The 13,970-nt window shown below is 44.8% G+C and overlaps 1 protein-coding gene across 4 annotated transcripts; it reads left to right on the top strand.

Moving 5' to 3' along the window:
* The first annotated feature begins 230 nt into the window (after positions 1 to 230).
* INSIG1 (insulin induced gene 1) lies at positions 231 to 12,684 on the top strand. Of its 4 annotated transcripts, XR_009865981.1 has the most exons (7): positions 231 to 330; positions 739 to 1,186; positions 3,678 to 3,802; positions 4,863 to 5,029; positions 5,378 to 5,477; positions 11,365 to 11,531; positions 11,720 to 12,684. XR_009865981.1 is itself a non-coding variant. In XM_062192910.1 (6 exons), exons 2-6 carry the CDS (start codon positions 769 to 771, stop codon positions 11,404 to 11,406), a joined length of 852 nt encoding a protein of 283 aa, XP_062048894.1. In that variant the 5' UTR covers positions 231 to 330; positions 739 to 768; the 3' UTR covers positions 11,407 to 12,684. The 4 variants fall into 4 exon arrangements, 3 of the variants coding, with proteins under 3 accessions (XP_062048894.1, XP_062048896.1, XP_062048895.1); XM_062192910.1 differs by having other exon boundaries at positions 11,365 to 12,684; XM_062192912.1 differs by lacking the exons at positions 11,365 to 11,531; positions 11,720 to 12,684 and adding an exon at positions 8,849 to 10,824.
* Positions 12,685 to 13,970: the final 1,286 nt, after the last annotated feature.

Genomic DNA, 13,970 nt, shown 5'->3' on the forward strand with positions numbered 1-13,970 from the left:
AGCGCGTGCCCGGCGCGGGCCCGCGGTGGCGTGTGCTCGCGTCATATGGGCCGCCCATCTCCCATTGGCTGCGGCCGCCTCACCAGACCCAGCGCGGACGGGCACGCGGCAGGGGCGGGGCGAGCGGAGGCCACGCCCCCGAGCGGCGCGCGCGGGCGGCGGGTAGGCCTGGCCGAGTCACGTGACGCGGGGCCGCGGCCTGCCATATAAGCCCGCGCGCCCTCGCGGCGCTGTGGCCACACTCGGGGCCGTCCCGGGCCGCGACTCCTCCTCCTCCGTCCCCGCCCCGCCTCTGCTCGGTCAGCCCGCTGGCGGGCGCCCCTCGGCCAGGTAAGCTGGAGGTTGCGAGGGCCGGCGGCGTCGGTGGCAGGCGGCGGGAGAAGGCGCGCGCGGCGCCGGGCTTGGCGTCCTAGGCGGCCGGCTGACTGACGCGCGGACCGGGTCTCTGAGGCGGTGGGTTGGCTGGCTCTTACCGCGGGGGCATTCGGGGCAAGGCGTCTGGTCCTCGGCCGGACCGGAGGGTCTGGACGCGGCGGGGCGGCGCCTGCCGGTGTGCACGGCGCTGGGCGGGCGGGACGTTTATACCCGCGCGCTGTGTGTGTGGGGAGCTGCCCCCGGCGGGCAGCGGTCCCGGGACTGGCGAGGAAGGGCAGCGACCCACCGGGGCCTCCCCGGCACCCTGCTCTTGGAATTGAACTTGATCGCCACTTCGCCGCCTCTTCTCCCTCCGTCTTCCAGGAAGCGCCTCTCGGACGCCGCTGGTGACTGATGCCCAGACTGCACGACCACTTCTGGAGCTGCTCCTATCCCCAGCGTGCGAGGCCCCAGAGCCCCCTCAGAGCCCGCGCCGCCGCAGGGCTGGCGGCCGGAGTGGGAGACATGATCAGCTCCGCCGCTGGGCCCGGTCCCTCCCTGCTGGTGGCCCACAGTGGCCCGGACACTGACCCCTCTCCCCGGGATCGGAGCGCGGCGAGCAGTGGCCGCCGTGGCGGCAGCAGCCACACCAACAGCTGGCATCATCACTTGGTGCAGAGGAGCCTCGTGCTCTTCTTGGTGGGGGTCGTCCTAGCCCTGGTGCTCAACCTGCTACAGATCCAGAGAAATGTCACCCTCTTCCCCGAGGAGGTGATTGCCACCATCTTCTCCTCTGCCTGGTGGGTCCCTCCGTGTTGTGGGACAGCAGCTGGTGAGTTCCCATCCTTATTCTCAGAAATTAAAAAAAAAAGGGGGGGGGCATCTATTTGGTTCAAAACATGTTTGGGGCCTGCAACAAGCATTTGTTTGGAAATGAGAGCACGGCAGAGATGAAAACTGCCATCTCCAATCTCTGTATTTAGAGAAAGAACTAGAGAGGATGTGGGGCACCCAGTGCTAGTCTAAGTCACCCCTCGTTTCAAGCTTGGGGAAGCCCAGGGATGGAGATGAGGTGGAGAGGTCATTGGCTGTTTAAGCAAATACTGGGCCAAGTTGACTAAGGTCCCTTCCCTCCAGTGTCCCGGCTGTCCGGGGACAGCCTCCAGTATAGCCCACAGCTGTCACCCAGAGCAGGCTGCCCCACGATTGGCCGCCTGCAGAACTGGTGAGCCGCAGCCCTGAGTGGTGATTGGTTGCCCCTGCGAACATGCTACCCTGCTGGATAACTGAAAACAAGTCTGTCACATGTGTTGGGGAGGCGGTTGCCAAGGGAGCAACTTCTCAGCACTTCCTTCTGCGGGATCGCCAAGTGCACTGTGGCGCCAAGCCAAGCCTTTTTCCCCCTTGGAACTGTTAGAGTGCCATAGATCGGATACGGGAGGAAGAGCGGTCCCCTTCCTGATCCTGACAGTTTTAGTTACCTCGCCGGGCAGAGATGCTGTCAGCTGTCACTCCGGGTCAGTGTTTGTAACCGGTGTCTGCTGGGTGCTTTCTGTGGCCTTAACTATCTATCAGCTGTTGAAGTGTCCTCTGACCAAACAAGTCCCTATCATCGAGCACCCTGTCGTCAACAGTTATCTATGTAGCTACAGTACAATAGGAAGAGGATCCTTTTACTAGCACTTAGTGACTGCTGTAGGCTTTGGATGTGCTGCTTCGTTTATCCCATACAATACTGTGCTAGCGCTCCATTTTATAGACGTGGAAACTCAGTCCAGCGTACTGGAGTACAAAGCTAGTGAGAGGCAGAGCCACTGCTCATGACTCTGCAGACCACCGCCCTTCTCAGTCTCTCACTCGGAGCGTCTCCTTGGGGTGGAGGCCTGGTGGCCCAGCCGGGACATGTGTTATCACAGTGATGCCAGACTTGACTTACGAGGCAGTGACTAGAAAGTTCTCTCTGTTCTCAGATGGGATCCTCCTTTTGTGTGTCTAAACACTTGAAGTATATGGCTGTACTAATTGAAAACTTTTTTAAGCAATAGATCTAAATTTGAAATTTCCACTTCATTCACCCTTGGGACAAAAGTTTCTTTCTTGAAACCAAAAACTTGATCTGAAAAGTGAATTAGTTGAGAGTATTTGTCATGGAAGCTTCAAGGGATCCTAGGAATATCTGAAACAATTTCTGACTGTTTCTTTCTGAATGTTGGGCTAAAACCGTCTCTCACTTCTCAGCCGAAGAACCTAAAATCCCCACTTTTATAGTCAATCAAGTTGCAACTACTGCCTGACTTTGAAGAGCCTCAGGTCTCAGATGGCCCCCCAGAGCCATCCCAGAGGCCTGCATTCCCACTCACAGCACTGTGCCTTGTACAGTTCCTGCCTCTCTGTTTTCCACTTTCCTTCTCTGCGCGAATGCCATGTCTTCCCACCTAGCCAACTTCTCTGAGAGCCTCTGTGGGTGAAGACTTCCTAACTGTCGCAGACCACATGACCCCTCCTCCTCTCCCCTCCAGTTACATAATCCTCATCATTTCACACATGAGAAAACAAACATGAAGTGCCACGTCCCATCAGAGGGCAAACTGGGACGAGAGGCCAAGCTTTGTTTCCCTGGTCAGTGCTCTTTCCACAGCTTGGGGTTGGGCCACAGAAACCAGTACGGGAGGGCCTGGTCGTAGGCCTTCCACACAGGATGTGTACACAGTAGTGCTCAGTGGTGTCTCCTGAGAAAATGCGAGAGCCCCCTTGCAAATTGAGGCCAGTGCCTTCTGTGGGCATATGACCCAGCCTGTCTGAGTCGACTCAGCAAAACTGAGTGTCTCACCATGTGTCCAGCCCTGGTGCTGGGTAGCCGCAGGGACCTGTCAGAACTGCGTATATCTTGTGGCCCCAGCTCTTCATGGCCACTCACCTTTCATTGTAAAGTGGAAGTCACAGTTGATGAAAATAGATAAGTTATGAAGCCATTTCAGTGTTGCACTTTAGGAAAATATGAACATTGAATATTAAAAAATTAAATGTCCGTTTCATTAATATAGGTAAATCCTTGCTTGATTCGCTTCTGTGTTTACTGAGACATGTTTAACTCAACCAAATAACAGTATTTTGTTTTTGAAACTTTTCAGAACAGAGTGATATTTGGTGGAGATTACTTAATGAGAACAGAGTACAAAATTAGTCTTAATTTAAATATTATGTTGTAGCTGATAAACTTGCTAGTTAAAGGACTAGTTTGGATAATACTGATGATTACCACAGACAAGTCATATCCTTCTGAGCTGATATAGTCTAACACTGTTCCGTTTTCTTTTAAACAGCTGTTGTTGGCTTGCTGTACCCCTGTATCGACAGTCACCTTGGAGAACCCCACAAGTTTAAGAGAGAGTGGGCCAGCGTCATGCGTTGTATAGCAGTTTTCGTTGGCATTAACCACGCCAGTGCTGTATCCTTAAGTTGATGTGCTGTGTCCAAACTATTTCCTTAGGTTACATGTTGAAGCACTTTGTTATTTCTGTTGAATATTTAGTATTTATTACATCATGCAAGTATTTTATTTTAAAATACATTACTTAGTTTATACCTGGTAGGATTTGTATGGGATAGTTTCTAGAGTCCTTTCAGTTTGTTTAGGGAAACAGTTGGAAATAATACCAGTAGTAGAGGGAGCTTACTTATTCTCTCCTTTCTCTGACAGTTATCTTTTGGTTCTTAGGAGTTGTTTTTTTTTTTTTTTTTTTTTAATTCATCTTTATGTTTCTGTGTTACATCCTTCCAGTGTGAGACTTGGTGACTCCTAAGGCAAAGAGAGAACTGGCAAGAGGCAGGAGGGTTGATGTTCTTGCTATATCTTTCCAGAAGGCTCTGTGTTCACGTAAGTCCAAGAGCCAGTCACAGATGGCCCTTGAACTTCTGGCATGCACAGATGAAATTCATTCTATAGAATATTCTGTGCACCTAATGCATTTTTTGGGGGGAAATGGTCTGCAGTCCCATCATCTATGGTCAGGCTATGCGTTTCTTTAGAGCAACTTGGAGAGATAGACATTTTTGGAGATGTCAGTCCTTAAATCTGCCCACCTCCTGTTTTAAAGGTATATAAGATAGCTCTTGTATGAGCAGTGTTGATAAGAAGTATTGTAATGACCAACCGTAAGTGTTTAATGTACTAGAATGCTGTGGGCCAGATGTCATAATGTAGGCATGAAGATAGTGCTTGCTAAAAACAAGAATGAGAGTACGGATGACTTATTACCAAAATGTATTGTTTTATGGACAAAATAACAGCAGAGTTTTATATATAGCTTCCAGAAAGTTTGCTCTTAAAGCATTTGACTCAGTAATCCCGGGGAATCAATCAGTACAAGCCCCTTTTTTAACTCAACATGCAATATTTATGAATAGTGAATGATTCGTTATGTAATAATAATCCACAAGTACTTTTTTTGTTTTGTTTTGATTTCATTAAAAATTTTTGAACTTTTCCTTAATGTTAGCATCACCAGAAATTGGATTTTGCCAATAACGTTCAGCTGTCCTTGACTCTGGCAGCCCTGTCGTTGGGCCTTTGGTGGACATTTGATCGTTCGAGAAGTGGCCTTGGGCTCGGGATCACCGTAGCCTTTCTAGCTACTCTGATAACGCAGTTCCTCGTGTATAATGGTGTCTATCAGTAAGTGTGTGTTTTCAGATATTACAGTTTATAACGTTGTTGTTGCATCGGTTTTATAAAAGCACCCATGAAGCCTAAGAGTTTTTTGTGTGTTTGGTTTTTATGTAGCATGGCATAGATTTAGACATGAAATTCTCAAAAGTGCTGCTTATGCATTTTAAAAATACACTTCTATAAACTACCCTTAAGGAAAATTAAGTGGTAGTGCTGGGATGTGATAATTTGCAATTGTTTTATGATTAAATGCATTTTGCACATCCTTATTACAGAAAATCTTTGACTCAGAATTGAACTGGGTGACACTGACTATTAAGGCGCAAACCTTTTCTTTCCCTGCTTGCTTTCCAGGTATACATCCCCAGACTTCCTCTATATCCGTTCTTGGCTCCCATGTATATTTTTCTCAGGCGGTGTCACAGTGGGGAACATAGGACGACAGTTAGCAATGGTAAGTGAGATGATCGCAGCATCTCCCAACACTGGAGGTTTTCTTAGCTTGTATGGATTGATTTACAGGATACATTATAATTAGAGTTCATAAATATCTAGTTCCGACTCAAGAGCAGCAATTATTTTAGGAAAGTCTATGCTGAACAAAAGATGTAATGGTACCCACGTGGTTCTTTGCTACATTATAAAGATTCGCAGGTCTGGAGACTTAAACGATATTTGAGCTAGAAGGAGCTAGGGTTCTAGTGCAGCTCCTCCTATTACATACGTGTCTTACGGCTTTTCTAGATTCACATAGCTAGTGTGGTAGCCAGCAGAGAAGTTGCTGAAGTGGCTAAAGGTGTCTGATGACTTTCTCTCCTTCGTGCAGTATCAGAAACAAATCTGGATGATCTTAGGCCATGACACCTTGCTCCCCCAGCATCTGACAACCACCGTTTCTTTTTTAACAAAATCAAGAGTGAGTCCAGGTGATGCTGAGGAGACTCCATGTCCCTCAGTCTGCTGGCAGGGGCGCAGGGAGCCTGTGGCTGCAGACCACATCTCAGACCAGGGCCAGGGTCGGGGAGCTGGGGCACAACAGGCAGCTGGGGGCAGGCAAACATCGCCCTTTTAGGGGGCAGGTGTACTGGGGCACAGAAAACAGGACATTCAGCACATGGTGAGCCTTGCACCTGTTCTTGCTGAGAGAGAAGTGCTACCTCCTAGGACACACCTCCTGAGAGAGGGGGAAAGGCAAATGAGTTCAAGGATAATTTTAGCAGTTTTTCTCAGTAGCTATAAATTGACATTTGAGCGTTTTCACTTAAAAAAATTAAATGTAGACATTTAAATATTGTTTTGAGTTGACCTTGACTCAAGGGCTTACATAAAGTGAGCTTAAAAAAAAAAGTTGCTAGAACTGTCGCTCTCGGAGATAAACTCTGAGGATTTCTCAGAAGACTTATCTTGGTGCCTTGTGCTATTTTTAAAATGGTACATTTGTGCCAGTTGATACCCATTTGTGAGAAGCTGAACTTGAAGGCCACTTGGCTCTTTTACAAAAATAGAAGTCATTTCAAAAGGGTAGAATTTGTATAGTGTTCACTGGTTTACCGAGTCTAAAAAAATCGGCCTTTTGTGCCTTGGTGTTCTCTACAGGTCTGCCAAAACAAAAAGACCCCATTGATAAAATTCTGTTTCTTATGTCCCTTAATGAAGAAGCAAAGGGCTTTGCTTTTTTTAATGTTAAAATTTTGTTGAGATTGCTGCACATGAAAATATTATAGATCTTCCTCCATGCATTGAACTTCTTCCCCCTTAACTAGTTTTCAAAGTAGAGCTAGGCAACTCCATAATTGTTTAATTGCATTAAGATTTTATTTCCATTTACTCTTTGGTAAAAGATTCCTAAGAAGGCTTTTGGAATACAGTTGTCCTTAGCCAGATTGACTGTTGATAAAAATTAAAGTTTGAATAGCATTCAACAAGTTGGTTGTTTTTGTTTTTATAACAATGGGCTGATTTTGTTAACACTTATTATGAAGGCTTTTTAATCAGTTTTAGCAAACAAGCATTAGTTTGGTAGAGATTGAAATTTTATAACATGCACAAGTTCTAAACATTGAGAAATGGTTGGAGGAAGCATTTTAAAAGAGTTGAGCAAATTGTGGGCCCACGTGACTAAAGTCCTGCCGGCCTGTCCACGTGGGAGTCAGTTGGCATCTCCCAGTGTTGATTAACCCAATGCTGACACTAGTAAGAATAGCAGTGTTACTGTTGCCGAGGACTCGCGTTTATTGAGCACTTACTACTGTCTATGAGACGTTGTGAGTAATATTGGCATTGTTAATTTAGTCCTCCTCATATTGCACTTTGAAGTAGAAACTATGAATCCATTTTTAAATGGGGAAATAGAAGCTTAGGCCAGTTCACCAGCTTGCCCAAGTGGTTAGCAGAGGTGGGATCTGAGCCAGGCCTCTCATTAGGATGCCAGATTTTGACAAATAGCTCCTGTCTGTCATTCATCCTTAAGTAGGTTTCTAGAAATCTGTGTTGGTGTCTTGGGTTTATTATAGGATACTATCTTGTCATTTAAAATATGTTGCTGTTGGGCAACACGGGTGAAAGTTAACATGCCAAGTGTTATAATCCATCTCAGGTTGATTGTTATCTCTGCAGTCATTCGTGTTCTTACGTTAATGTCTCCTGTAGACCCTGGCTTCTGCATTTCTAATTTGTGTTTGTTCATCAGCACATGAGTGGGCAGGTAGTAAACTCTGATGACCCATTCTGTTTCCAGGGTGCGGGCAAGAGTTCACTCACTTGGTTTTCTCTAGTTGAACTTGGTTTAGAACCTTCATTATGGCCCTTTTAGTAGTTTGTAATGCTCTGAAATTACCAAATCTTAAAAGTCTATGTGTTTCCTAGCAGGTAGTATTGTGTGTGTCCTCAGGGTAGTAGTTCGCATACAGAACTCCTAGGTGATTTTACCAAGTGGGAAGATCTGATTGTTTTAGATAAATAATCCTGCTTCTTAAAACATGATTACCTAAATGGAGGAGAATTAAATAAAGTGAAAGACTTCAGAGTCAAAGGGAGAAAATGTGCTTTGACAGCTCTCTCTGCCCTCCAGCAGCTTTGTGACCGCAGGAAAGTCATTTCGTTTCTCTGGGTCTGCTTCCCCAACGGACGCTCCATCTCGTGTGGAGAAGCTACCACGTGGTGCCTGGCAGCAGAAGGCGCAGGGTCTGTCTCGTGGAGGTTTTTTCGGGGGTCAGACAAAAAAGAATACACAGAAAGGATCCCTGAGCTGTGACGCTCTACATAAACTTACAGTAGAGTGATTTGGTATTCTGAAACGTGACCTAGTTCAAGTATCTGTTTCAACGAACTGTTATACTGGAAGCGTCAGATGTTAATAAAGGCTCGTGGCAGAACAGTCCTTTTCTTTCTTCAAATAAAACTGACTTTAAAAGTGCAGTTCCTTAAATTGTAGTAGAAAGTCAGAACTTCTAGGAAAATGAAATTCCATGAGCATCAGTATGCTTTGATAGAATTGATACTAGTTTGGTCATATGTCACCAGTGCCTTACACTTAAGTACTAGGGCTTATGAAAGGGCGTTGGCACTTAATTTCATTTGAGGTAGGGAATTATCCTAATTTTACAGGCAGGAAAGTGATGGCCCTTGGTGTGGGAGCCGTGGGGATCCTGCAGGGCAGCTGGTGGCGCTCAGTCCTGGGCTCCAGGTCTGTCCGTGCTTCTCACATGGCTCAGACATCTTTGTCCCGTCAAAGGAATTTTTAATCTTTCACCTTTTAAGGCCTACTTAACTTAAAATATTTATACATTTAGTGTTCTTTTTTTTTTTTTCCTTTTTTCACATTAGGGTGTTCCTGAAAAGCCACATAGTGATTGAGTCTTCAACCCCACTGATTCTGAAGAATGAGCAAGACTTGGGATGGAAATCTGTGATGGTGGATTCTGACAAAGATGATCTTTTTTCCTAAATAGTCTGTTTAGATTGGGCTGACTATACAGTGACTTCTGGAAAAAAATATTCACCTGGTCCAGGATAGTGAAGTGGAAAAAATAACTACTTACCTGCCTTGAAGTCTTCCCTTGACCAACCGCACTCGTGCCTGTCTGCGTTCTGGAACATTCCATCCCAGGCTGTGTGTAGGAGTTCAGGCAGGGAGCAGTTTCCTGAGTATTAGATTTCATCCATGTTATTAAAAACAAGTTGCCATATTTCAAAGCCTTGAACTAAAACTCAGTTACCAACTATCAGTTTTGTATCAGTGCCCAAAGGGATAAGTTGAGGGTGCTTAACAAAGATGAAGTATGGTGTAATAGGAATCATATTTATCCAAAAGATTTTTTTAAATAGGGTTGTGTTAAAAACAACAACAACACAGCGGCAGCAGGCGTAGGGAGATTGCACTCTGGGTGGGTCTCGGCGTGGCAGAGCCACAGTCACACCTGTGCTTAATGCTGCAGTGGCAAGCTCATGTCCCACACGTGTGTACGTCACAGTGCGTGCGTGAACCATGCTTTTCATTCGATCCATGGAACTTTGTGGAGACAATCTTACTGAGGGCAAACGGCAGTGGAAAGTCATAATTCCACACTGTGCTGTATTGGGATTTTCACCTGACTGTGTGAAGTTTTATCCAAAATCCGTGATCATCTGAGAGCAAATACCTGTCAGCCATGTGTTTCAGTCTTAGTGAGCCAACATTGTTTCTTTGCTACTCCAAGATAGAGATGACTATTTTTTTCCACAGCCCTATGGAATCTGCAATCTGTGATTGCCTTGTAAAAAGGAAAGTGCGTATGTCACTGCATTGAACATGTGGTGTTTCTAAATAGTCGATGATATTGGTGAGCACAATGTATTCATCTAATGGCATAGACCATACTAGACCTAATTTGCAAGTATTGGGTCTTAAACTTCAAGTGCAATGTATATGAAAACCAATCTGAGCCTTGTATTCTCTTAAATATTTATTTTTTTGTAATGTCTGAGATGTTCAAGAGAAGGGTTCTCCATTCATTTCAGTACTGCATGGAGGCAAAACTCAGCAATAATTTCTTTGAGTTGTAAAGATACTTTTTGGTGACACCCTCCAATGAACCCTTTGAAATAACTCCAGTTTTGTGGGTTGAGTAATTTTTACTTACAAATTTACATTTTTGTATTTTGCAATTTAAATGTTTTTGGTTTGTTCTAAATTCCGTGGAAGTGGCCAGCAGAATAGAAAGTCAGACTAACTTGCCAGTGAGTGTTGATGTACGTATTTGCTTTCATTTATGTGATGAACCTTGTTGGAGTTTTTAGTTTTTGAGGAAAATATCTTGGAGTGACTTTTATGTTACGGAAGCTAATTTATTTTAGAGAACTTTTGTTTAAAAAAGAAAATGGATCATCCTGAACTTTGGAACGATCCCTTTTACATTTTCTGAAAATGAAAACAGATGATTAGTAATGTGAAAACAATTTTCAATGAAGATGTCAGCATTTTTTTTGAAACACCACAAGTTATTCGATGAAAGCAGTAAGTGAATCTTTATGATATACTTGATCGTGCACAAACAATAAGTATTTTTTTCTCTTAAACTGGAAGTAAATCTATGTTAGAAATAATGTAGCCAAAAAATGTGAATCTGAAGAATTTTTTTGCCAATAGTTTATAGCAAATACATGAACCAAAGTGATTTGAGTTTGTAAAAATGTAAAATAGTCTGAACAATTTGCACTCTATCAGATTTGAACATCTAGTGAGATTCACATTCATCCTAAGTTTTCAACATTGTGTTCTTTTTGCATTCATTTTTTACTTTTATTAAAGGTTCAAAACCAAATGTTGTATTTATGGGTTTTTCTTTTTAAAGGAGGCTTCATATTCTCTGTGTATATAGGATGTTAACAATTTATAATGAAAAAAGATTTTCTAGCTCTTCAAATTTTACTCAATTTCATCATAACCTCTTGGGAAATATCATTTGAGTTATTTTTTTTCCTTTTGGTGGATACCTAAATGTAGTGGAAGCTAAATCGAACCTGCTCCTCTGCCTGCTCCCCAGTGGTACTGAGTCCGTGCAGGACAAGCTCACGAACCTGACCAGGCACAAGGGCACGCCTCGCAGCAAGCCTGCAGTGCCAGTGTGGGCTCCTCGTTCCTGCTGATTTGCTCCCGCAGGTTATCACAGATGGAATGAGCTCCTGATGTGAATGTTCCAAAGAAAGCCGCTGTGTATCCTCGGGATGGAAGTGCCTTGAGTCCCAAAACATTTACACCATGTGTAACACAACTTTTTATGTAACAAATGGACTTTGACTTGTGAAACAGCATTTCAGTACTAATAGAGAAAGGCCTTACCTTACTGTATTTGGCCCAACAGGTTTCTACTGCATCTAAAATAAAAAAACTCATCCATGTATAGAAAAACTGGTGGAGCTGATGATGCAAACGTATTTCCCTCCTTATGGAGACTTCAAGATTTGCTTGCGATTTAATCCAATTTATGTGCCTTTAACATAGTAGTGCCCACTCTGAACCAATCTCAAAGTAAGTTGTGGACGCTCAGTTATTCCTAGAGTTTTTCAGGTGTTTGAATTATGCCATTTCATTAAAGGTTGGGTGTGTGATTCACAAAAGATTTCTTTTCCACTGCATGAATAAGTACCAACTCAAGACTGACTCAAGGGTGTTTTATTTAGTTAATTTTTACTTGTGATTTTTTTTTTTTTTTAAAGATTTACTTATTTGAAAAGCAATGCGACAGAGTGAGGGAGATCTTCCATCTGCTGGTTCAATCCTTACATGCCCGCAACGGCCAGGGCCGGGCCAGGCCAAAGCAAGCAACCCAGAACTCCATCTGGGACTCCCACAGGGGTGGCAGAGGCCCAAGCATTTGAGTCATCACCCACTGCCTCCTAAGATGCACTATAGTGGAAGGTGGATTGGAAGCAGAGTAGCCGTGAATCGGGAGAAATCAAGCGGCAGCTCAACCTGCTATGCAACAACACCCACCTTCACCTGTTATTTTACGTAATGAAAGTTTCTGGCACAATTCTCCTAAAGTCTTGAATAATCAAATCATGTGGTGGCCGACACCATCTTCACTCTTCAATTATTGCATTTCCTTTATCTTGGTGTAAAAAGAAATGCAGAAAGGGGACCATTTTCCATCTAAACCTGCCAAGTTTTATGTCACGTGTTAGACAACCTGTGGCTATGCTTGCTCTCTGAGTTTCAGAGTCTCCGTTTGTAATAATGTAGCTATTTAGCAGATAAAACAATTATCTTGGAAAAGGTAATGAAACATATCAATCGGCCAGCGCCACGCTCAATAGGCTAATCCTCTGCCTGCGGTGCCAGCACACCAGGTTCTAGTCCCGGTCGGGGCACCGGATGCTGTCCCGGTTGCTCCTCTTCCAGGCCAGCTCTCTGTTGTGGCCCGGGAAGGCAGTGGAGGATGGCCCAAGTGCTTGAGCCCTGCACCCACATGGGAGACCAGGAGAAGCACCTGGCTCCGGGCTTCGGATCCACGCGGTGCGCCGGCCGCAGCTGCCATTGGGGGGTGAACCAACGGCAAAGGAAGACCTTTCTCTCTGTCTCTTTCACTGTCCCTTCTGCCTGTCAAAAAAAATTTTTAAATAGATACATAAAAAATTAAGAAAGAAATAAAGAAACGTATCAATAAAAATATTAAAACTTGGCCTCACCATGCATGACACAGTGCGAAGCTGCCCTCCTCACTAATCTCCCTCTCTCGCTTCCTCCTAGAGTGAGGTTCTCTTCCAAGCAGAAAGTCAGCCACAGAGGGGTTTCAGACTGACCCCTGCGTGTCGTCAAAATACGCAAATAAAGAGAAGCAAAAGGTGCAGGCAATAGACCTGCGTCCTAATGTCCAAACTTCGTGCCCCATGGAATTTTCTCTAAAGATCCAAACTTCACACCTGAGGAATTTCTCACCTTAACATTTATAAAAACACCTAAGAGTGCCTGGCACAAAATAAGCTCTCAGTAAATCTTATTTTCCATTCTGCCCCTCAGTTTTCTCTGGAAAGAACAAATGAACCGAGATAGTACGAAATGTACAGTAGTCCCGGTCTGGATCTGCAATTTTCAAGCCAAAATGGGATCATAGCATGAAAAGTGGGTTTTTCCTGTTTCCATTCATTAGACACTAGTTTTTCTAAGTGTTTTGACAGCTTTGTGTGCTTCTATGTTTGGCATACCCTCCAATTTAGGACCTAAAGAAGACGTTAAGGAACATGAAGTTAAAGTTCCATGTAACAGGGGCGGGTTTGGTACAGCAGTCAGGATGCTCCTCTATTCGAGTGCCTGGCTTGGGTCCCGGCTCCTCTGCTTCCAATCCCAGGTCCTGCTGTTGTGCACCCTGAGACACATTGGGTAATGGCTCAAGTAACAGAGGCCCTGCCACCCACGTGGGAGACCTAGATGGAGTTCCAGGCTCCTGGCTTTGTCCTGGCCCCCAGTCCTGGGTGTGGTGGGCATTTGGGGAGTGAACAAGGGGATGGAAGATTCTCTGTCTCTCTTATAAAATGAAAATAATTTTAAAATGTTTTTAATTCCATATAATGAGTCCATTGAAATAATTTTTCTCATCAGAATCTACTCTTAAAAACTTTTTATTTATTAATTTCCATTTTATTTGAAAGGCAGAGAGGGGGAGACAGATGGAGAGAGAGGTTCCATCCACTGTTTCACTCCCCAAAGGCTCTCAACAGGCTAGGCTGGACCAGACCAAAGCCAGGAGCCCAGAACTCCATCCAGGCCTCCACGTGGGGACAGGGACCTAAATACTTGAGCCAGGAAGCTGGAGTGGGGGCTCCAATGCAGGCATCCTGATAGCGATGCGGCTGTCCTAACAGTAGCTTAACCACTGTGCCAACTGCCCGCCCCGACTCTATGTTTTCGACTTCTCCAGGCAAGTTTTTCATTCAACATTACATGATTTGTTCTTGTTCATACTGCAGA

Source organism: Lepus europaeus, chromosome 5 (genome assembly GCF_033115175.1).
Source record: "Lepus europaeus isolate LE1 chromosome 5, mLepTim1.pri, whole genome shotgun sequence".
NCBI lineage: Eukaryota > Metazoa > Chordata > Mammalia > Lagomorpha > Leporidae > Lepus > Lepus europaeus.

Coding starts and splice junctions, on each gene's coding strand:
- INSIG1 (XM_062192910.1), top strand. CDS start 769: ATGCCCAGACTGCACGACCACTTCTGGAGCTGCTCCTATCCCCAGCGT. Junction 3,803..4,862: donor GCATTAACCACGCCAGTGCT/GTATCCTTAAGT, acceptor TAGCATCACCAG/AAATTGGATTTTGCCAATAA. Junction 5,030..5,377: donor GTGTATAATGGTGTCTATCA/GTAAGTGTGTGT, acceptor CTTGCTTTCCAG/GTATACATCCCCAGACTTCC.